This window comes from Chelmon rostratus, chromosome 9 (assembly GCF_017976325.1).
Source record: "Chelmon rostratus isolate fCheRos1 chromosome 9, fCheRos1.pri, whole genome shotgun sequence".
NCBI lineage: Eukaryota > Metazoa > Chordata > Actinopteri > Chaetodontiformes > Chaetodontidae > Chelmon > Chelmon rostratus.
Window position 1 is genome coordinate 16,205,661 of NC_055666.1, and position 23,640 is coordinate 16,229,300.

General features: G+C 45.1%; 1 protein-coding gene across 2 annotated transcripts in view; it reads right to left on the reverse strand.

Annotated features, from left to right (window-relative positions):
* Positions 1 to 2,072: 2,072 nt before the first annotated feature.
* tsc22d3 (TSC22 domain family, member 3) overlaps positions 2,073 to 23,640 on the reverse strand; it is a 34,668-nt gene continuing 13,100 nt past the window's right edge. Inside the window, exons 1-3 of one of the 2 annotated variants that reach the window (XM_041944699.1) lie at positions 4,988 to 5,345; positions 4,486 to 4,537; positions 2,073 to 3,805 (exon numbers count right to left, since the gene is read on the reverse strand). In XM_041944699.1, coding sequence (XP_041800633.1) covers positions 3,392 to 3,805; positions 4,486 to 4,537; positions 4,988 to 5,112 — 591 coding nt within the window. In that variant the 5' untranslated portion in view covers positions 5,113 to 5,345 and the 3' untranslated portion in view covers positions 2,073 to 3,391. Of the gene's footprint in view, positions 3,806 to 4,485; positions 4,538 to 4,987; positions 5,346 to 23,640 lie in introns of those variants that run through there. The other variant, XM_041944698.1, reaches the window with a different exon arrangement.

The following is a 23,640-nucleotide window of genomic DNA, read 5'->3' on the forward strand; positions in this document are numbered from 1 at the left end:
GATGTTCTCCTTTTTTCTCCTTTCATTGCATAACACTGGTAATCCAACACAAACTCGTCTCTGGGCCGCCTAGTTTCAAGCAAGTTCCAGTCTAAAGTTTAATTCCACACCTAAGGCTCTTTCCACACTTTTAATGTTTAACTGTACGTTATGGGAAGTGATGTGGAATGACTGCGGCTCTAACTCAGATCATCTGTGTTTCTGCCTTTTGAGAAAATCCGGAGGAAGCCAGAAATGGGTGCAAGTCTTCAGTCATTAAGGAATGTGAACACGTCCGACACATCAGCTAGTGAGCTTTTAACCCGGGGGGAGCGAGATCAATGTTTGATATAGGATTGTGGAGGAGGGGCCATGTTGAAAATAGGGTTATGTAATTTAGTCTCGTTAGAAGTGTTGGGATTGGATAACTTCATTCATGCAGTTTTTACATCTGCACAGATTTGTTGCAAGATCCATGTACACCACCTACACGACTGGATGACCTTAAAAAAGCTTTCAGAGATAACTGAAGGGAGCAAATAAACCAGAAGACCTTCATAAACGCCCAAACAGGAAACATGGCATTGGCAAAGACACAAGTATGTCCTGATTGGGCTTCAGCTGTGAACCGTGACTTCAGATTTATGGCGAATCGGTTTCAATAAAAAGCCACATGCACTGAAGTGATCCGAGAACACACTGTTACTAAACCCGTCCCAAAATAGAAAGACAGAACGAGCGTTGGAGCAAAATAGCACATCAAGCCAAAGTCCTAATTGTCTTCAGGCTTTTTGTGGGTCTCGAGAGCCCGTGGCATGCACACGCTAGCTGTGCGCCCACATGAGTTTTTTCCACTGTGCAAACTGCAGCGCCACTCACTGCAGTGACAGGCACAAGGTCTTCAGGTGTCTGCACAGGAAGCAGAGAGTGACTCCTATTAGCCGCCCCTCTCCTCTTTGCTACATTAACAAACGTCCTCCACAGTCAATGCGCCGCACGTCCCGCCTGACACTAATTAAAAGCAGGACGCTTTTCAGAGCAGCCATATCGATCAGGACGGTCGGGTTCACACAGAATCAGCTGTTTGGACATGAAACGCCGGGACAGACCACAGTTTTCACGTGTCAAAGCGAGCAACGGGGAAGACGCTGTGTTTACTCTGGTGTTATTTGATCTGTGGTGGTGATCCTGGGCCCCGGCTGAGTGTCTGTTCTCAGCGGTACGTGGACGAGAGCCTGGTCTACACACCAGGGAAGCCACAACGTATCTGGTTACACACAGGCTGCGCTGACTGGCTGCCAATCTGTCTGAAGGAAAATGCTACTAGGACAAACTGTTTCTTCACTCTGGCAGATTCCAGTTCACTGGCAACCCGCTATTATTACTTCACTATCATTAGTGGTCATACTGTTTTTGACTTTAGGGGGAAAAAAGTTTGTGTTCTTCCCAATATTGAGCGCTTTTCCTCAATGAGGACGAAGTAAACATCCTAAATTAAAAAGCACCTTTGTCTGAAGTAGGAGCCTCGTGGCTCCCTGCAACATCGCGTTGGATTTTACAAATCACATGCTGCTCGTCAGACGGGCCTTGTAAACACTGAACAAGGCTCGATAGGAATACATTTCAAAGATGTTGTGATGGCTCCAGCTTCCAGGAATGCTAAGTTAGTTTTGCCAGCAGACGATGTTGTTTGCTCTGAAATTCAAATGAGAGGAATTTCGCCGTCTCAGACTCGTCTTTCAGAGGCAGAAAATGAAATCACCCTGGGTGTTGTCACAGCCGCCTCATCTGTCCTCCCTGACTGGATTTCCAGTGAATAAATCTCTCCAATGCACAGAATATGCAACCTCCAAAACACTAACATAAGGGAAAAGTTAAAAATAAAAGTGGCGTCAGCGGTATTCCCCTATAACTACAGCGTATTAGAACGTAAGGCATTAGTAATGGAAACACAGAGCATTCATTACACCTTTAAGGACTTGTAATAGATTCTATTTCCATGACTGATGGAGCCACATATCAAATCATAAAGCTTTCATTTTTGGATCAAACACAAGCTACAAGAACAAACCACAGTGTGTCAGCGTATTGTATTATGTAAACATAAGGTTTATTGCAAATGTGCAGCTGTATCCAAACACCATAGTGAACAACTGTTTCCAGGATACTTTACAGCAACAACACCGTTATCTTTACAAAAACACATAGAAACTTTAGCACTAGCTTCTCCCTGTGAAGTTTTACACATGGTCCTGGTTTGCTTGGCTTCTGTTGTTGTGAGAGTAAAAAAACAAAGGGGGGGGGGGGGGGGGGGGGGGGGGGGGGGGGGGGGGGGGGGGGGGGGGGGGGGGGGGGTGGGGGGGGGAGTCTTTGGTAGCTAGAAAACAACAACAGAGCTCAGTGTGGAAATGCGTTTCTCTTACTACAGACAGGCACTGTTGTCATGCCATCGTTTTCAAGTTGGCATCTAAAAAAAACCAGACAAAGCGAGAAACGGACCAGATTCTGGACGGCGCCGCTAAAATCAGGAGTGCATGTGCAGCGCCGACGTGCTCGCCACCGCCGCTGAGTTCTCCTCAGGACGTTTCGGCATTTATGTACATTGTAGTTATCCTTTACTGTGAGGAGCTAGGCAAGCAGGGCGGCCAGGCTCGCCCGTCGCCCTGGATTACACACGAAAATCTTTAAGACCACTGTACAACACTCCTATCTTACAAACAGCTGATTTTGTTCAGAATCACAAACAAAAAACAGGATATAGCAGGATTAACTTCCCCCATAAGCAGCAAGCCCCATCTGCAGACAATACAAGATTACTTTTTGTGAATCGTTACAGTATACGATCGGTGTACTGCAGCGGTCCACCGGCTCTAACAGGCTAAACTCTGCATTAACCTCCCACCTCTGCTGCCGTAGCTTATCCTGTTGATTATTCTTGTTATGCTTAAATGTACATGAAGACATGAGCAATACACTGAAGGTGCAGGAAAAGTCCTCGATATGCGGCTGAAATGTGTGGCGTGGCGCTTGTGTTTGCTCCGTCGGACAAATCCACATGATGGGGCTCTTCTCGTTGAGACGCGGGGGACCGTCTCGGGCGGGGGCCTCCCCTGGGTGAGCGGGGAGCGCCGCCCTTTCCAAGTTAGCACCTGCAAGGGCCAGCCCCATCAACGCCTCCCCCGCACCCCTCTCTAGAGCGAAGGGTGCTCGTCGGAAGGGTTCGGCCAGGCGGGGGAAGCCCCCCCACCTGTCTGAAAAGCAAGCGCTCGGCGCGGTATCTAGTCAGCCCTCTCTCTCTATTCTCAGCGCTTTTGTCTACACGGAGACTCTACAAGAGTTGGACGGTATCAGAGGACGGGCCTGACACCGCACCGGTCAGAGCGTCTTAAGTTCTGTTTTGTGCTTATCAGAGTCAACGTTCTTTTGTGTCCCATCGATCATTTGCAGCCCGATGCTTCACCTTCGCTGCTTCGAAGGGGTTCTCGGCTACGGCGATTTCGTACGCTTCATTCAAATGAGGTCCATTACTGTTAGAGACAGTGGCTCTGCCCGCCCCCAAGGCAGAGCCACTTACACAGCAGAGCCAGAGCTGTGGATGAAGGTCTGCTGCTGCTCGCGGGGTCACCTGGGCGCTCTGATTGTCCAGCAGCACGTCCGTCGGGATGCGGGACTGGAACTTCTCCAGCTGCTCGGGGCTGGCCAGGTTCTTCAGCAGGTAGTTCTCCCTCTCCAGCTGGTTGTTCTTCTCCGCCAGCTCCTTGATCTGCTCTTTGAGGATCTCCACCTCCTCGCGCACCGCGTACATCAGGTGGTTCTTGACGAGGTCCTGCCGAGGGGGAAGAAGGAGAGACGGGTGAGTTTGGATACAAAAACAGAGAGGAGCTCAGGCTGAGGCCGACCTGCTCGGCTGGCGCATGCGCTGAAACAATGATGGAGTCCTGCAGGCTAGTTCGCCGTCAGAGGACATCTTTGACTGGATTTGATCTACTTACTCGCATGGATCTCTCATGAGCCTCATGCATTGAAACATAAATAATACAACGTTGACTCGCGGGTGCTTTCAATAATTCTCTGCTGCAAAATATTGATCAGCCTTTGTTTTGTGGACTTCCTGCCATCCTCCTGCACTTGTTCTGTGCTTTGTCACATCAATAAAGCATACGCTAGCCTGTGCTGCCTGCACATCACAGGGACTATGCAGGGGCACTCATAGAGCGCTGGTTTTGTGCAGGATGCATTGGGGGAACAGCGTTTTGGGGAGGTCAGCGGGCTATAGATGTTTTATACATGCTGATGTCTCTTTCAGGGCTCAAAGTGCATCTACAAGCTCACAGTTTGATGCTTGCTCTAGACAATGTGGATCCACTTCTAATCATTATAATTAACAGCACTAGCTCATCATTACAGGCTGATTCAACATGTGCATGGTCTGTGTGCTACAACCTATATCATGATGGTGCAGGCTGCATCCATGTGTTTGTGTGGGTGTGGGTTTTCTCAGCTTACCATCGCCTGCTCGATCTTGTTGTCGATGGCCACCACGCTAGCACCAGAGGCACTGCAGGAGAGAAGAAAGAGAGGCCGTGAGTGAACAGTTCAAAGCCTGGACTGCTGCTCGCCTCACAGTCACATAAAGCTTGCAAAAGAGAAAGGAAAAGTGTTTCTGATCTGCATGTTGACTGCTCTGAGTGCAGGACTGGGCTGTGGTATGGGGGTATGGTGTTAGGAGGACAGGGTGGAGGAAGTGGCGGAGAGAGCAGCACAGCTATGCGCTCAAAGTCCAAGTAAACAGCAGCAGAGAGGAACACAGCTGAGCGCACGCAGCGTTTAAAGCCACAATAAACAATAATGATAATAAAGAGCAGACGACGCATTTACTGTAACCCATTATATGAAAACACAGAATCTACAGGCCCGCAGCAGAATGCGAAGCCATTTCTAACAGATCAAACACGATGATCGATCAAATGTGAGCCAAACAAGTCGTGCCTGCGGCGCAGATATTTACCTGTTGTCGAGTTTGACCGACACGACGTCTCCCCCGAGGAGCGAGGAGAAGAAAGAGATGGAGAAGTTGTGTAACTGGTAGACGGCCACCTCCATGGGTGTTTTCGCGAACATCTCCGTGCTCATGTTGAGTACCAGACTCGTTTGGATTATACTTCTCGCCACGTTTGCGACTGGTTGCTTCACTCGACCGTATGTCCGGATTTGTTTCGTCTGTTCGTAGCGATGCTGCCTGGCGGAGCCGCGGTGCTGTGTCGCTGTGTCGCTGTGTATGTGTGCGTGCGTGTGTGTGAGCTTCGCCGGTTTTCACGAGCGACTGTCTGTTGCTATTTCTGCCACCGGGCCCTATTTGAGTGGCTCGCCTCCTGACGTCATCTGACGCGCGCATAAATTAGTCAAATGAGTTGGTGGGTCAGATTTTTATGGTGCCTTCCCGCGCAGTAGGAAAAACTCGCTGTAGGCGCTGGACCGTGCAAGAATCTGATAACAACATTTTTTTTTTTTACATAACAAACCTGAAGGGAGAAATATCACGCTTGGTCACGTACTCAGGAGGCTTGCTCCCGTAGTATATTGCTGTTTTGTCGGAATTACTCTACTACTCACGTGGATGTTTTTTATGTGTGTATTGTGCAGAATAAAGATTAAAATGTAACATATGCAGCCATAAAACATGATGCAATGAAATATACAGCCAACAGTTAAAACCACTCTATAAAATGCCCCATAGTAGGGTTGAGACATACTTTTCCAGGAACTATTGTACATAAGAATGTATAATACTATTTCATGATAGTGACATTTTTGCTATTTCCACTTTAAATTTTAATTCAGAACCTTTTGTCTGTAATGTTAAAAATACTTAAATGAGAACCACCAGCATACAAACACATAATATAAATTATAAGTATAACTGTGATGTAGGTCTTAGATGGGCTCTCTTCATGTAATGCATGCTTATTTTGACAGCATGATCTATCTTTATTCTGCTTTCTAGCTGTTATCGTATGATTATTGCCATCAGAAGGATGGCTGTCGTCAACAAACAAAGACCAAAAAAAACCTTGGTGTTATCAGTCAATTCTAACAATGCAATTGTCATTTTCAAGCTGCAATGCAGTGCAAAGTGCGCCTCTCAACCACTTAACTCACAAAACAAAAGTCAACAAAAACGAATAATGTCAGGTTGCATCTTAACTGAATAGCAGTAAACACAAACGCTTATCGAAAAAACGACTTTAAGGGAAGCATTTGAATGCAGCATTGCGTGTGCCCTGCCTCTGAACTCCTCTGCTGCTGCTGCTGGCCTCTGCAGTTAACCCACAGACCGAAATCCGCACTCAGTGCAACAAACGACTTCAAAACAAACAACTGAACAATCGGAGCTCCGCACAAACGAGTCACTCGTGGTGCTGATAAATAAAAAATCGATTTGACCAATGAAAGGTCGCATGCGGCGAAGATTTGGATCATCTGATTTCCACGTGATTCACTGAACTTATTCACCAAATGAGCGCAGAGGATGTTTCCTTTCACTATTAAAGCGTTCATTTATTAGTTCTTGATTTAAGGAGTGTGAACTGTCACAGCTTAAAATGAACTGTCCTTGACACCAACATTATAAGTACACGAACACCTTGTTGCTCCTCACTTTGTTGTTGTTGTTGTTTTACAGTAAACGTGTCAAATAACGGAATGTTCTGTATCACCCGCTCACGCGCACATGTGCTCTGCAAAGGTACTTTTCCACCCTCTGTCCCGGTAAATTTCCCCTCAGTCTACGTCTGAACTCTATCGGTCTCTGGTGGTGAAAGCGCATAATACACCGGGACAATATTTATGACCGAGGCTTTGTTCCCGGACACAATGTTGACTATGGAATATTCCATATACCTTCTCCTGATCCATGATTCAATCAACCCCAGGATTTTTCCTGCTTGAAAAGAAAAACATGGAAAATTCTCAAAGACACTCAAGGCTAATTAATTAATCAATTAATCAGATGATTTCTTTATTTAATACTGTTGACCCGCCATACTACTTGCTTTTGTTTATCATACTCTAGTCCACCCTAATCAACATCCGTCAAAGGTAATTCAGGGTAACACAGACTGTAATTCTGTTGTGTATATCTTCTACTTCTACTTGGTATCAATACCCACTCATTGGAAGGGCCTGCAGGATTCATTCTGAGGCATATGTGCTGGTGTATGAACTCTCGCACCTCAGATGGTCTTTTGAACTTGCATTTTACGACGTGTGATGCAACCGAGCCTCCCGCAAAGAACAATAAACAATTTGTGGTGGAAGGAAAACATACCTGCGGCTGTTCATGAGCGATAGACTTTGTTTTCACTGAGGCGTCTGTGCAGGTCTTAATAGCTTTAATATGATAGCCCAATGTCTCTCAGCTGTCACATTACGTTTCCTTCTGTTGTTACAATTATCTGATTCAATACTGATTATAAATCAATTAAATTTCTATTAGAAAGCCTCTGTTGCATCATCAAGTTTTCTTCCAAAACACCCACGAACTGCAGAACGTTCCCAGCTAGTCTCAATAACTTATATGGAAATTCCCTGCTCTACATGCAATAACACTAGAAATTAGTGTGGATCCTTTTTGGAAAAGATCATGTGTGTTTTTTTTTCTTCAAGATCAGACTGCACAGGAAAAGAAAACTTGCAACTCTCTGATCTCTGCACATTTAACTACAGTCTGCCACTTTTTTTTGGAGAAAAAGTGTTATGTAACAAAACAATTAGAGTGGAAAGGCTGACTTTTGGTCGCCTAACGAGGCTAAGCAGAAAGCACATTGACTGGGTATTAGGGCCTATAGTGGCTGTCGTCTCAGATTTGGTGCTGTGACTGTACAGCTGCCAGGTTTAATATCAGGCCCCGTTCTGGCGATGAGGGGCTGGCGAATTACCTTGCCCCGCTGTGATAGTCCCATTTAGGAGGGGCGAGCCACAGCGATTGCCTGTGGCTCAGCTGAGAGGCACACATAGAAGCTGCAGGCAGTGGGGAGCCTTCCTGCGCTGTTGAAGTAAATACCTAATGAGCCACATGCAGGGAGAGGATGACAATGTAAAATAGGATGGCCGTGACCTTCCTGCAATGCCTGCTTTAATCACACTTTAATCACTGCTCCAATTCAAATCTCAACAAGCCAGAGATTACCACAAACAAAAGCTATTCTAGTTGAACTTGTATCTGTGTGTTTCCAAACGGTTTAAGTGCCACAGACGTTGACCTATGCTGTCTTTTCAAGAAATAAAATCCCTCGTTTTTCTGTGGGACTCTTGTTGCCTGACTATGTTTGGCATGCGCCAAGTCCAGTGAGTCACTCTAAAGCCAGGCGATGGGCCACGATTTCCATCAGATGTCCCCTGCGCTAGCGCCAACTGCGTTGTATAATACTGTGATTCATCTGCACCAACGGCTTAAGAAGAATGAGGTTGAGACATGCCGCCAAACTCCCAGCTTTTGTTATGGGCGGCATTCTGGGGTTTTGATTTCAAGATGTCCGTAATGCAGCCCAATAACAAGGAGGCACAAGCAAAAAAACAGTTCTATGCATTTCAGATGGCTTCTTGGTCAGATGCCTTTCCTCTCCTTTTTACTGTGTGAAATCTGCACTCTCACAATTAGGAATGCATGGCGCGTATGAGAGTGTGGACTGAGAACACACAGGCCTGCTATGGGCTGCAGCCAGAGGCTATCCCAGAGGAAGTGTGGGGGCAACACGACCAATGAATACTGAACACTCTACATACACTAGCCAGAGGCGGTCATTATTATCACATCACCTATAAGTCTCCTGAGCCACGAGTAGAAACGAGACACATGGCCTTGGTCTCACTCATGAGATTTTTCAATAAATTTTACAGGCTGACAATTTCTGCCCTTGGATTGCATGTAATATTGCTTTATGTGAGAGGCTGTGTTAAACATGCAGCGCATGCAGAAGATGACGACAGGGCTGACATTGTTATCCGAGGGCTGGTAGAGATGTCGCCGTCTGCTGTCAGCGCTGCACCCACAGCGGCCCACGGTGCACATATCAGTTTAGCAAATTCAGTGAGTGGACACTGAACAGGATGACTTTCGACAACATGATCCTCAAAGTTTAAGAGAGAAGAAATGAAGATATAGAGAATAGGTCACGATCCCCCCACTTACCGCCGATCGGGCCTCTTGAACAGACTCGGTGAGTAAGGGGGCGAGTAGCTCGTAGCTCTCTCGGGGTAGCTGAAGTGCTGGTAGTGACAGCAGAACCTGTGGGGTGGCTCGGCCAGCCGGAGGGCGCACACCGTCCTGGGAGAGGGTGGCATGGCCCCGAAAGGGTGAACTTCAGTGGGACGTGTGTGAGACTGTCCCATCTTGCCTTCCGAATGAAGGAGGCAGGAGCCCTTTGAGTGCCTGCTCGCTGCTCTGCTGTTGTTTGTTCTCAACAACTGTGTTCTCAAAGCACAAAGAGACAATTGAGCACTGGCGATACCCCTGGATATGCAGCCATGACTGCGAGTGCCATGCTCAGACTGGCACTTGCATGATGCGCCTCCAATCCAGCACAATGGCCCCGGAGTCACAATGAAAATGACAGCCTCCTGAAACGCCGCCAACCGTTTCATCTCTGCACGGCCGTGTGAGCGTCTGTTTCAGGCAATCAAAGCAGAAGATCTGTCTCTGAGCGCACCTGAAGGGAGCAATCATCGTGCCTCCTCTCCACACCTCATTCAATCAGCGGCAATGCGTGGAGTAAAACGCATAGCTGGGCCATTGTTCCAGGACGTGAAACAAAACTTGTTCTCCACATAATGACCCAAATTCAGCTCAAGGCTTTCCAAGACGCTGACGGCTGCCAAACAAGCATTATGATGTCTGCTCACTTATACTGTCTCCTGCATGAGAGTGCTTTTGGAGCTCCTCACCGCAGAGACATTGTTCCACAAGTGCTCATAATTTGTATGTAAAATCAAGCTGAGGCAGCTGCGTTAGCTCAGTTGCACCTTATGTAACATTTCAGATTAGGTGTGCGGTTTTCACAAATCCCCAAAACACTTAAAAATTCTGATTAAGTGGGTTTGTCAGTTTCAATAAGCCTCACTTGTGATTAATGTATTAATGCTTGGATGCTGCTGGCAAAGGTGTAGCAGCAAAACTAAACCGCTCTCGTCATGACTAACTGCAAGCTGCTTTCTAGGTTGATAGTTATATAAATGTCTCACACCACAGTCTCCACTTAAACCATCGAGGGTTTTGACATTTGATGCGGATCGAGGTGCACAGGCGAGCCACCTTCTGTGTTGTGTTACAAGTCATGTAACACCAGGATTTAATGTTGCAATCGTTTGTGCCATTAAGGTCTTATTTCAGAAAACAAAAGCATGAAGTAAATGTCAAGCAGCTCTGTCCTGAATACACAGGACCATGAAACTGAGAGCCTCCTTCAGTGTCTTTCGAAGAATAAGAGTATTATTTGAGGACAATTAGTTAGCTATTAGCTTAATAGCTGGATAGATCAGGTGAATATTGCCACACAGCCTTTAAGACAACAAGGTCATTTCTATTTCCTTGTGGTGGTGGAATTTCAGGTTCACTCAGCTCAGTTTCTGACTAGAAGACTGCAGATCTCTGCCAGGTGTGTCTGAGGGCATGTGGGCGAAGCAGATCACTTGTGGCCCCTACTGGCCGACGAGGAGGAGTGAGGAGTCAGCAGTCGACGGAGGGACAAAGCAGAGCGGCCAATGAAAAAGGGTTTTTCAGAAATTGTGACCACAAGAAGTCCCTGAGCATACGGGGTGTATGCTGTCATTACAGGGTGTCATTACTGAGAAATGTAGACAGTCACTGAATGCAAATGACAGGGCAATCTAGTTAGTAACATAATCCATTGGATTACATAAACATGTAATCTAATTTGAATTATTTTGGATTACTGTTGGATAGTTGAAAAACATTGAAAATATTGCAATTTATACAAAAAAAAGAAAGATGCAGGCACAAACAAATCAGTTCCACAAATGTTGTTTTGTCTCTTTAAATACCCCAAAACATTTTCAGTGCAAATAAAATGCACTTTGCATATCAAGCATTTACAGTTGTTCATGGTTATCAAGAAAAAAGTTTCAATATTCTAAAGTAATCTTTGACAAAGTAACTATAATCTAATTACACATTTTTATCAGATGTAATATGTCCTGATTTTAGTTTGGGTTTTTTTTGTAATCTGATTACATAATCCTGACTACATGTGATACTACTCCACCCTGGTCGTAAATGTGCAAGAAAAATAACAGGCTGATGGGCAGCGCGTGAGATTAGCACACACACACACAGGACAGCACCTCAGAGGGACTGGCTGTCTTTGGGATGTTTGCACCATCATGTCAGGCGCGATTCGTTTCAAACAAGAACATTTAATCCTTCTGTATTCATCTTAGTCATTTAGACTCAGGTGGATGTTTTTTTCCTCTTTCTTTCTCCCCCTCCGTCTACAGCTTCGTGAGGTTTTGCATTGCTCAAAAACATCAAAAGACATCAGGGCATTTTCTTCTGTTACATATGAATTAGTTATTGTTTTTAACGTGGTATTCATCTTCAGATATCCCATCATACGCATGTATTTTCACAATTTTTGGCTCAAGCAAGGGACAAGATGAGCTGGAACATTCCCTCTGAAGAAACCGGTGGGTGACATTATAGATACTCTATATCCGTGTTTCTTTACAGTCTACTGCAAGCCATAGGGCGCTTCTTGTTTTTGTTCTCCTGCCACACAAGTGGTGCCATGTAATTACACATTCACAGACGATTATCCTCTCACACACGGGACCAATACCGTCTGTACAAACACGGGAAGGCGCGCACACTCATCTACGGGAACAGCAAGAGTGATTGACAAGACGATTCATCCCATTATCATGTGGTGTTTACAAACAGCAATTTATTTTTCCTGAATCTAGAGAAAAGGGAGGAACCGAATGAAGAGAAAAACAAATGCAGCCTTTGCTGTCAGAGCATGTCGTGATAGCAGCGATTTCATGCATCCTGCACGGAATTAGAGTAAAACCAGGACCCAGCCGTGATTATATATCAGTTTAAGGCTTTAAAAGTTACAAGATTGTGTCACGAACTCAGCGCTATCACGTGTCTGACTTGCTGCGTTAAGCAGTTCGGCTAAATGTTGGTTACAGGCGCCAAAGAACCAACTGCTTTAATAGGCTGTACTTAGCTACAGAAAGGGTTCATTATGATCTGCACGGTAGGAAACATAGAAACCATTTATTCCTCTGTACATCCCTGAATGTAGCTGTTACACAATGAGAAGACACCACAAGCAGGTGTGTGTGCACTCATCTTCACTCTTCTTCGCATCTGTGGGAAACTGCATTTAGTCCCTTCTTGGAGAATCTCCTTTGCTCTGTAACATCTGCCTCGCTGACACGCTAAATTGCGCCGAACCACCGAGAAGACGAGGTGAGAGCTGCGCCTCGCCTGCCTTGATTAAATTTCTGCAGACAACATAAAGGCCCGCTTTAATGCTTTGCTTACCAGAAGTGAATGCACTTAATTTGAGTTCATACAAAATAATTATCACTTCATTTACATTAGCCTTTGCTGACACTAATAGCAGTTTACAACAGGACAAGCAGCAGTGCACTGCTGTGGTGGTGCTGTGTGCAGTACATTACATTTAACAAGCTCGGGGACCTCACAGCATCTGGCACCGGGCTGCGATTCAGCACCAGTCAGGCGGCTTCAGGCCATAATGTAAAGATTTACCTTGTGCTGTAACAGGGGAGAACGCCCTGGCTAAATTTACCGTGAAAATACTAAAATAGAGCCGGGACCTGGAGGAGTGTGTGAGAGGAATATGGCATGGTGAACGCTTGTCATGCCACATTCATGCCTCCAAAAAGAAATCACACCACAGGGCATAGTTCATGGGATACCCATCTGTGTTTTTTTTTTTTTGGTGCAAGCATGTGCACGCACTGAAACACACACACACACACACACACACACACACACACGATTGCCTGCCCTGAAAGATAAGGGATTACACTCTCCGGGCTTGAACGCAGTTAAGCGGGCTCCGTGGATGCTCTGCAAAAGGTCAAAGGTTGTGGACTCAATTGGCCGTGCAGTGTTAAATAGCAGTGAACTTTGTTATTAGTCGTGTCAAAGCCCTTTGACTCGTTACGGGTCGCCTAGTTTACCACCCTTATGAGCGAGCTGTTGGATCGCTCATTATTGTTTTCAGTTTGGTGTACCGAGCACCAAAAATCTATTCGAGTTTTTTCCAATCTGAAAATTCCATGAGTGTATATTTCTTAGATTAAAAAAAAAAACTGTGGCAAAGCTTCTCCTCATAAGATACACCGTGTTTACTTGATACAATGCATGAATAGTGATACTCAAAAGACTGGATGGCTGCCAGTTTGCATGGCACCTGCGATAAACACACAGTTGGCTGGATCATGTCCCAGAACAAAAGGTTACAGAGTTCAGTGCCATCTGTCTATATTCATCTGCCTATGTTGCTTCAGTGTACTGTACGGCTCAGCTGGTGTGGTTGTGTGTATCTATGTCAATCTGAGTTGCCTTTAGCCACAGAATGCTGACATGGGACCAGTGGGCACATACTGCAATGAAATCCATCACAAGCAAAAAGGCTGCCATCGAGAAGACTGGCAGCATGTGCTGTGAGTAAATAGATGCTGCTAAATGGTGGCTGAGCATATTTATAGGCGTGCTACTTAATTGGCTTGGATGACAAGAAGCAGCAGTATTTTCATGACGAATCAGAAGAAATTTTTACTGATTCGTTCATTCTGGTGTAATCAAGTTAGACAGGATGATTGAATCCTGCTTTCTCACAATCAGCCCATCCATGCGTCTGGCTGAGCTCGCAGCTGCGTGACCCGAGTCACCGGCAGCTGGGACGACGCTGGAGGGCGCCGGGCCCTCGACGAGCCGTCCCCCGGTGCGTGTTTGTGTGCTCGCTCGTGTTTTGGTTCGAGCGTGTGCACGTCGATGCGTGCGGTCGGCTGCACGCTTGCATACATGCTTCGCTCGCGCACGTCCGGCCTTGTTGGCGCGATCTGGATCCGGCTGGAGGACGGGGCCCCTGCTAGCTCTCGCTGTCGGTGTCATCCAAACACCGACTCGTTCCCACAGACTCCAGCGGGCTCCTCCGCTGAGCATTAAAGCTAATCCTTTGTCACCTGCGAGATGACGATGGAGCAATGACTAATTTCCCATGGATAATGTGAGACAAGTCATTGCCGGTCATTGCTGGAGGAAGGCGCATTAGCAGCTTAATCGGCTGCACGAGTGAGCATGAAATATTCCTTCAAGACATTAAAAAACAGACAAAGTCCTACAAGTATAAATTAACCATGCAGTGACTATTGTTTAATAAAAGAAGAAGAATTGACCTCTATTTTTTTTTTTTTTCCAAAAACTTTTTCATTCCATGCCTTTCTGCCCTGGGGTGCCCGATTTCATAACACTATCCAAGTTTTGCAATGACTCACACTGGAGAAAAGTTGTCAACCATAAAAAACTAATCTATTTGAAGTAGATCTAAAATAAAACTTATAATATATCATTCTTTTCTTTCCCTAACCCCAGTATTTCTTCTTTATTTTCGTCTATGGCCTCCAAGTTCTCGATGGCAGTGACCAGGGCTGCATTTCTACCACATTTCTCATATTAGCCGGAGGAAGTTTCATCAGCCTGCCATCGGCTGATCTCTACAAGCCAAACAAATAATACTGTTCTCCTCCGACAAGACCACAGGAATGACTCAGATCATAACTCAGTCAGCTTTCCGCACGACATGTTCTGATTCAAGCACAGAGCTGTAAATCTAAACAGTGGCGATCGAATAACACGCAGCTGATCCACATGGCGTGCACGTGCAGCAACTTCATTTATAAAACCAGGTTTAACGTATGCAGATACAAGTGAGGTGAGGCCATATAACACCCTCAAAAGCAGCAATTCTTTTGAAGGGACTGAAGAATTATATTCAGTATTTGCATCTATAGGCGCACATACAGGCCTCTTAACAGCACGATCAAAGCAGGGGCGGGAATTTGAATGGAAACCGGACACAGACCGCTTCTCTTTGGGACTGAATGTACTCTCCAGATCCTTAATGTTCACTCCAGGGATCTTTGTGTTTTAGCGTGGGGCAACACCAATGAGAACTTGGAATGATTGCTACAGACACAGCATGTGCAGCTGGACATCAAGCTATGCTGTTTTCACATGTAAATATGCACATAAATTTAGCCCAGCCCATACAGTTGTATTAAAAGCATTCAGACACCACTTTTACTTTCTCTCAAAGGGGAACCTGACATAACTCAAAGGGCAGCTGTGAAGTGGTGCAACAGGGAACTCACGTATATTCAGCACCTCATATAATACTCTCCTTCCAAATAGCAACACAAATTAAAACCATTCAACTTTGGAGTCTAGAAAACCGCCGGGGCAATAGGTCTGTGCAGTCCCACAGGGGAGCGTGGATCTCATGCAAACAGAGGGGAGGGCTGGAGGCAGAGGGAACAGGGTGAACGCGATGTTTCCTCAGCCCGCCCGCTTGGTGAGGATCCCCTACCAACAGAGGACAGGCCGAGGCAGACGAGCGCAGGACCAGATGTGCGGGCCCCCGTTCAACCGAGTCTTATAAAGAAACACGCTGCAGTTTAATAGGACAACGCTTCAAGAAGCATTAATGAGAAAAACGCAATTAAGGCGGCCACATCTCCCGAAGGAGGAACACTGAAATGTATATCCAGATGTCGGCCACCCGCGTGACGACTGTAAAACAAGAAGGTTCACACATGTTACAGAATGATTCTCAGTGCTAAATTCTGAAAGTTAATGAGGATTTACTAGAGTTCATAACACCGCACTTTGAAAATGAAAAGTAATACAAGTATTGTGAGGATGCTTTATCTGCTTTGCTATATTCCTCATAAGTGGTTCAATTACAACCTCTGTATACCCTACTTACAGGTATTCATATATTCTACTCTTCTTCTATTTATGTTATTACTATATAATATTTCTTATGAGCAGTAATAACTGGTTAATGTAATCACATTTTCTGTACATGTGTGTTTCGATCAACATACAAATTTATGAAGGATGAATCTGAGTGATGAAAGATTATCATTACGCTTTTTCCCTGCGGCTGCCAGATTGAACTTCACTTCTTTTACAATTTCCAGTAAGATAATTCAGTCTCACCCTCCGGCATGCTCCATCGGCTTATTCATCTAAACTACCTCCATCCATGTTTTAGAGCTGCATGGCCGTCTGTTCCTCACATTGTGCCTTTACTGTTTTTAATGGTTCATTCCCACATTTGCCCTGAATCTAAGCACTTAATGCATGCCTGAAAGAAATGATCTGTAAATGAAGACATGCAGTTATACAACAAAGTGTAGGGCTCCCAGTGAGTGGTATGCAACGGTATGTGTGTCACAGACAGTAGTACAGACAGATAGTCTGATTGAGCTGTGGAGATTCCTGCACGGCTATTGATTAACTAAGAATCATTCACTTGCCTCGTCTCTGCTGTGCTGTTGAACTGTGCAGAGTGCATCATGTCGATGACACGTCCTTGTGATATTTATGCTTTGACTGACAGTTTCATGTAATTTAAGTTATACTTTCAAAATGTATACATGTATTTTAATGTGGCGTTAGCGTGTAGCTAACCTGGACCCACTGACAGCTTTGTCTGGGTTCACCCTGCATTTTTAAGGCTTTACAAATTCTCCAGACCTCAACAATTAAACTCTTGTTTTTTTGCTTATGAATGATATCACTTTAGCAGGATTCATAGCATAACACAAGAGTACTTTTTTTCAGGATGTGATTCAGCCAAGGGAAGGACCAGCATCAAAACGCTGCGTGTGATCCAAATAAACCTGGAACACTGTGATACCCAGCGCTGTGCAGCGCTGAGCTGAGAGGTTGTTTGGGAGTTTACAGGAACCCAGGCCTATCCTGCCTTCAAAAAGCCAAAAGGCCTGCCCCCCAGACAAAGACGCAAGTCTTGAAAGCTTCACTGATTGGTCACTTCAGGGTTTGTTTGCTTTTTCTGTTGGTCACGGCCCATTTGTGGATGTGCAGCAGAGTCGAGGAGAGCAGAACAGATAAGAGCTTTGGGATATTTTGTGACCGCATCGAAGCCCAGAATGGTGACAAATGTACTGTGTGGTGACGTCTCCACCTCATACAGACATTAAAATAACGTGAATAACATAAAGATGAGACACTGCAATCACTGAGTGACATTTCCATCAGTGTAGTTTTCAGGCTACTTTGAGCAGTAAGTGTTTATGTGGAAGAACAAATGAGGGGAGCTTGACATTTTCTAATGGGACTTTACTTGCAAAACTCCTCATCCCATTGAGCGTGCTGCTTTGTAATGAATGCAAATGTTTGAATTAAGTGAGTAAGTTATGCTGTAGATGCTGAGAAATCACTAATGGTGTCACTACTTTGCAGAGACAAAACTGTTTTGAATAATTGCAAAACAGTTGTGAGGGTGGGACATGTTTCACTGGGAATATTTTATTTGCTGCTTTAAAATACAAACGCATATAATTGTGAATTAAATTCAGCATTCGTTTCACCTCAGTTCGAGTCCCACAAATAAAACATTCCCTTTAAATGTGCGGATTTCACAGCTGATGATTGGCTGGCAGCAAAGTTAAGGTTCAAGCTCTCCTCCAGGAAACAAACAGGAAATACTTCCAGTTGAAGTAACTCTTGAACTTGAACGGTCAGAGTACACGGGACAAATTGTCTTTTTGAGATGTCACTTTCATGGTTAGAGGCTGCACGAAACAGTGAGCAAACACGTTCTGCCATCCCAGTCGTTGCATAAAGGCTCGGTAAACAATGTAGGCTAAATTGGCCTGCCTCCAGCGTGTACCCAACAGGTCCAAAGTTCACTTATGAACGCTATCTGTTTTGCACGCACGCACCACACACCAGGCACAGTCACACTCCCATAGAAGTACAGGTGGGCATTCAAGCATGGACGCTAACAACGTTGAGATATTCGTACCCAGGTATGCATGCAAAAAGAATAAATGTGCAACAAGACACGTAGACACACACACACAGAAACAGACATGCATGTGCGTTTGAGGTCACTGATGTCTGCAGACAAAGCACTCAAAACCACACGCAAGCACGCACAAGTAATACACACTTGTTTTTGTCTCTGCCTGGACGTGCAGATTTACAGTATTTGGCAGGCGACCGCTCACATTCCTACATCTCCAGAGAGATTCTTTACCTTTGCTTGACACCTTTTGTAGCGCTGAGCTCTTTTTAGGCAGGATTAGATACATTTTTGAAATAAATGTTCCTGGAGATTTAAGGATTAACACTGCAAGGAGCTGAGATGGAGCAAAAATGGCAAACTTAATTCTGAAAATGTTGTTCTCTGGCATCAAATATCTCCAAAGTGCTTAATAAAAGAACAAGAAGAAGATGATGCTGACGTAAGTACTCTAATCAGATCTGGCCTAAGGGCAAGGAGAAGTGCGTAATACCCTTTCTTGTTTTGTAGATGGACAGATTAACCAACATAAGCAGCGTTTGGGAGCCAGTAATCTATCACTTCATCTTCACACCCAAATCACAGAGTTCAGGTATTCAGAGACAAGGTTCCCACCAGCATGGTAGTGCCTCAGCACAGCAAGGTGAAGCTGAGAGTGTAGGTTTATTGTGCAGTCGCTTGATATTAAGGCTGGCTTATTTACAGTTCAACACAATGGACTCAAATGTGGCCCCTGGAAGCCAATTAAAACTGTCAAGAAAGGATCTCAGGCAGAGGAAGAGACTGGGAGAGGTCAGGGAGGTCAAACGCTCAGGCAGCGCACCCCAGAGCAGCGTGCTGTTCCAGGGTTGTCTTTGGCTTCAGCCCTGCAATAGCACAAGAGCACGCTGCAGCGCATCATGAAATGGGAGAAAATATGCCAGGGCCAGCTTGCAGAATCATTGCACACAATAGTAAGTATGTGCCAGCGTGTTTGTCAGAGGCAGCTAGAGTTATGTCTTCATATATTTTCTGCCTGCAATCAAAGCATCAATCTACCACTGAGTCCATCCAACTGTGTTGTAATATATTTAAAGTATGTAGCCAATTAAATTTTAGTACACTTCTAGGATTGCTGGTGATCCAGATCATATAAATACAGCACAGATCTTGCAGCTTTCGTGTAATTTCTTAAGATTTCTTGTCATCTCTCTTTATAAATATACATGAAAAAAGGATTTAAAAAAAAAAACTACTTAAAGCATCTGGCCTCCTCTGTTGTGTGCAGCAAATTAAGCTCGGAATCGTAAATGAAACTAATGTCAGTTAATCTATGTGAGCTATTTTGAGGAACTATTTCAGGACTTGCAGAACTGAAACAAAATTGGGTATTTACAGCTTCCCACACCCATGGGATAACTCCTGACTTTCACACACACAGTCAAAAACAGCAAGTCATTATCTGTATTTTCCAGCCCGTGTGACTGATTGTCTTCTTCACACCAGTTTAATGACTGTGGCGTTCTCTCTTGGTAAGACTGTAATTACGGTCCGACCGCAGAGGAAGGAGCACAGTGTGGCGCCTGCAAGGTAACTGCCAACCTTTACAACATGGACACCCCTCAACAAATCATAATAGTAACAGTGTGTGCACCTTGATTTCTGAAATGTTGCTTATTAGATTAAACCGTGGCTCGCTAGTGACGGCTTGATCTGGCTTAATGTAACTTCTGTATCTTGTCTGCCACCTTGTGCACAGTTGTTAGTCCTGCTGTCTGCGTCGCTGGCTTCTCCCTCTCTCCCTCTCCTCTGTCTGTGCTGCACGCCTCCTCCTCCAACAGCTTTTGTTTCTTCTGTTCTCACTGTCTCCGAGCAATAAATCCTACCTGACTGGCATGCTTCAAGACAGCCTAACCCTGACTCGAGGTGATTATCCTGTCTCTGACCTGTCCCGTCATATTCCTAGTTGTCTGGTACACGCTCACCTAGCTTTGGCCCAGGTGTTGCTGACTCCGTGTACGTGACTGCGAAGTTCAGATGGATGCGAGATGGGAGGGGTAACAATGAAACAACATCAAGTCTCCTGCACAATGAGCTTAGATTCTTGTGTTTACCCTGCAAGTGTACCGTGTCCGAGCTTCATTCCAAAATAAAGGGTGAACACACTGGGACTCGGCCCGGCTATGCCCTTCTATCCTGTTGTTCAAGGAATTGCACAAAATGGTTCAGGAGGAAAACATCCACTTTCTGTTTCAGGGATTAAAGCAAAAGACAAACTAGGCAGAAACACACACACACCTTGCACTAAGGTGTTTTCTTATTTAGACTGCTTAAAAGAGACTGCAGAGGAGTACATTTCCATTTACACTAACAGAGTGTGTGAATGAGCTTATTTTATGAGAAATACATGACTTATGTTTGGGTAGATTAAACACTTCTTGACACGGCCGTAGACGTCGAGGAAGTCTTGCAGGAAGTGCGTGCGGTATCTTTTTAACATGCCAATACAGCAAAGCACATTTTGAGGCACTGTTTCCTCCATTTGTCTTAAAGGACGCTCACTACTGTGTGACTGCAGAATATCGCCCGTAACGTTTCCCCTCTATCAAAGCTGCATGGTATTAAAAATAACAGTCGGGACAAACTTGCAGAACCGTGGAGCAGACAGACACGCAAATTAGCACAATAACAAGAATCCATGCTATCGCCTTTCATCAGTTCGCCAGATACTGTGTCTGTGCCCCGCAGTCTGAGGACAGCCCCTTGCTTTGTATCAAAGACTGAGCAGAGAGCTACCAAACACCAAAACAGGAAAATGCAAAAATGAGGAAGAGAAAAGGAGAGGAGGAGAAAGAGGGAGGGAGGAGAGGGCTTTCACAGCTGTTGTTAGGCAGCGTTTCCTCTGATAGGAGGCTTTGGCTGTACTCCCAGTACTTTAGATAAACTGTCAAAAAAAAACATGGTTACCTTGAGATATGAGGGGGGCACGCTGGTGTGTTTGCATTAGAGAAAAGAGATTAATGAGACAACGACATAAAATCTAAATGCGAAAATGATTATCAGCAAGTTTTATTTGATGCCACAGATCCAGCACAAGACCTCAGACAACAATGTACAGGATGCCACTGCCACTATCATTCATTGCATTAGAACTCCAGAGGGTATAATATTTAGGTACACCAGATCAAACCCTCACCTGTGTTTATAAGATGACACATCTGAGAGCTTGTTCAGCGGGATGTTCTGCAGAAGTAACAGTGCAGACATCTGCAAAACGCGTTAGCCTCTTATCATGGGATCAAGAAGATAAGCAGAAAGTCTTAAATCTGTCCTACTGCACGTCGCATTGTGTTTGTGACAGCAGGTGTCGTGAGCTGTTTCGCTTATTACGGCAGGGTAACAGTTTTCTGGATTAATGTGCTCTATTGTTGTTACCGCTACGTCTTTGGACAATGTGTAAACCAGATTTAAACCTGAACCAGTTTTGAACAGAGGAACTTACCACAGAACAAACACATGAACACGTCATGCAGCCGAGATGCGAAGGCACTGGCTGAAGTGCTGATGATTCTGGTTCCAAGCTCACAAGAACAACTCAAAAGAAATTATATGTAGTTATATAATGATCAGTCCAAGATCATCCTGTCACAGATCTTAACAAAGTTACACTTGGAGCAAGTCAAAATGCTGAATGTTGGCCATCCAAATTGGATAACTGCATTTGTGGCCATCTGTTTCAATAAAATGCAAATGCCAGTTATGATGCCAACATGAGAGGGACAATGAGACGCTCTCCCAAAAAGAGTGGCCCCGGGAGAGGTGCTTAGCAATGCTGCTTTCAATGCAATGGCCTAGATATTATTGCAGAAAACACACAGGGGGACAAGTACTGCCTTGTCTGAATCTGATAACTCCTTCTAGAGAGCTTTTTTATATGAATATGAATTGGAGGAAGTATCCCGCTTGTCTTTCAGTTTTTTCTTTTATATCCACCCCTTGCTCGCTGTCATAGAATAACAGCAAGGGACTTTGTTTTTTATCTGGGTGTTTCTCTGAATTTCCCACTGATATGAGCTACAATAGCATCCTTTGCCTCCCGAGAGCTGGGGCGTGGGCCCGGGAACAAAAAGAGCCCCAGAAATACGACAAACCGCTCGCTCAAACCACTAAATGGATCAGATAAAAGCACGTTAAGTCTGATTCAAAACTGATGATCCTCCTGGTAAACTCCTGGAAAAATAGGATGGAAGGATTGCCAGTGTTTTGCCAACATTTCCACTTATTGTGTCTGCCTGTTTGTTATGTAACCGCTGGTGAGAACAGGTCTCGGAAACAGGAGGAGCGCTCGGCCGTTGCAGAATCCCTACAGATTATTCATGGTCAGAACATTCACCTATTGACCGCACCAACCGGAGACGACCTTCATCACCCGCGTGTTAACCGGATTTACCCTCATGCATGTAGGTGTGAGACGGCGGTGTGGTTTGCTCCGTTTCATGTCCAACCAAAAATACTGCAGCTGCTATTACTTTCCGATCCATGCATCATGAAGCAAATACTTTGATGACATCGTCTTAGGTGCTCTTTGGTTTATGTATGTAAGAAAGACTTTTTTTATTTGAGAACCAAGCCCTCAATACCAATTTGCTTTAAACTGGCTTTGCTTGGAGAAGTATGTCTTTCTTTTCTTTCTTGCGTGCAGTTCAGCAATTTATTTCAGATGCATAGAACGAAGCTCAAAGCCGCTGTATGCTACATCAGCTACAACAGTTGTTTCGATCATTTTGTGACATGATTACTTTGTGTTCCATATGTGTGCTGTTTCTCTCCCACACACCGTGACCTGCCGCGTGAGCCTACAGCAACGCAATGATTAAAATTGTGCTCAACAAGCATGAGGGTGATGTATCAGTACAAACACTGGGCTCTAACAGAGCGGGCCTGTGGAACTCTGAGAGAAAAGAGTCAAACACCTCACAGATGACTATGATTTCCTGTCAAATTCCTGCAGTAGTGAGCCCCCGCTTCAGCAGCATGGATTAATATGTGCTTAAAAATCACTGAAGGCTAAAATGGTGGTTCTTCCTGTTGCGAACAACACATAAACTATGCACATTCATTTAATCTGTACTGTCAGAAACTGCTATTCCCTCGACTTGTTGCGGGTGACCTTTATAGGTGAGGAGGGGGTCGAGCGTCAGTCTTCCTGCCCAGCTCGAGCTCCTCCGCAGCAAAAGACATCCCGACTGATGCAAGGAAAACCTCCTGACCCGGACTAACTTCCACCCCGTTGGCTCACAAGCACGAAAAGGTTGTGACCTCGAGTGTTACATAAAGTTCTCCTTTCTCTCCCTCTGCCAGAGAGGTGCACGCTCCACTTCCCCCTATACGACACCTTGTATTCAGGCTACAAATAAGTGGCTCTTTGTGTGCATTGCAGGCCCCTGAAAGACTTGTGTGAGGGACATGGATGGCAGCCTGGATGGAATCTGTGTGTGCTGTGTGCAGGAGTGTATGCACAAGAGAGGCAGAGGAATAGATGAAGACAAGGAGGGGGGGGGGCACTTCA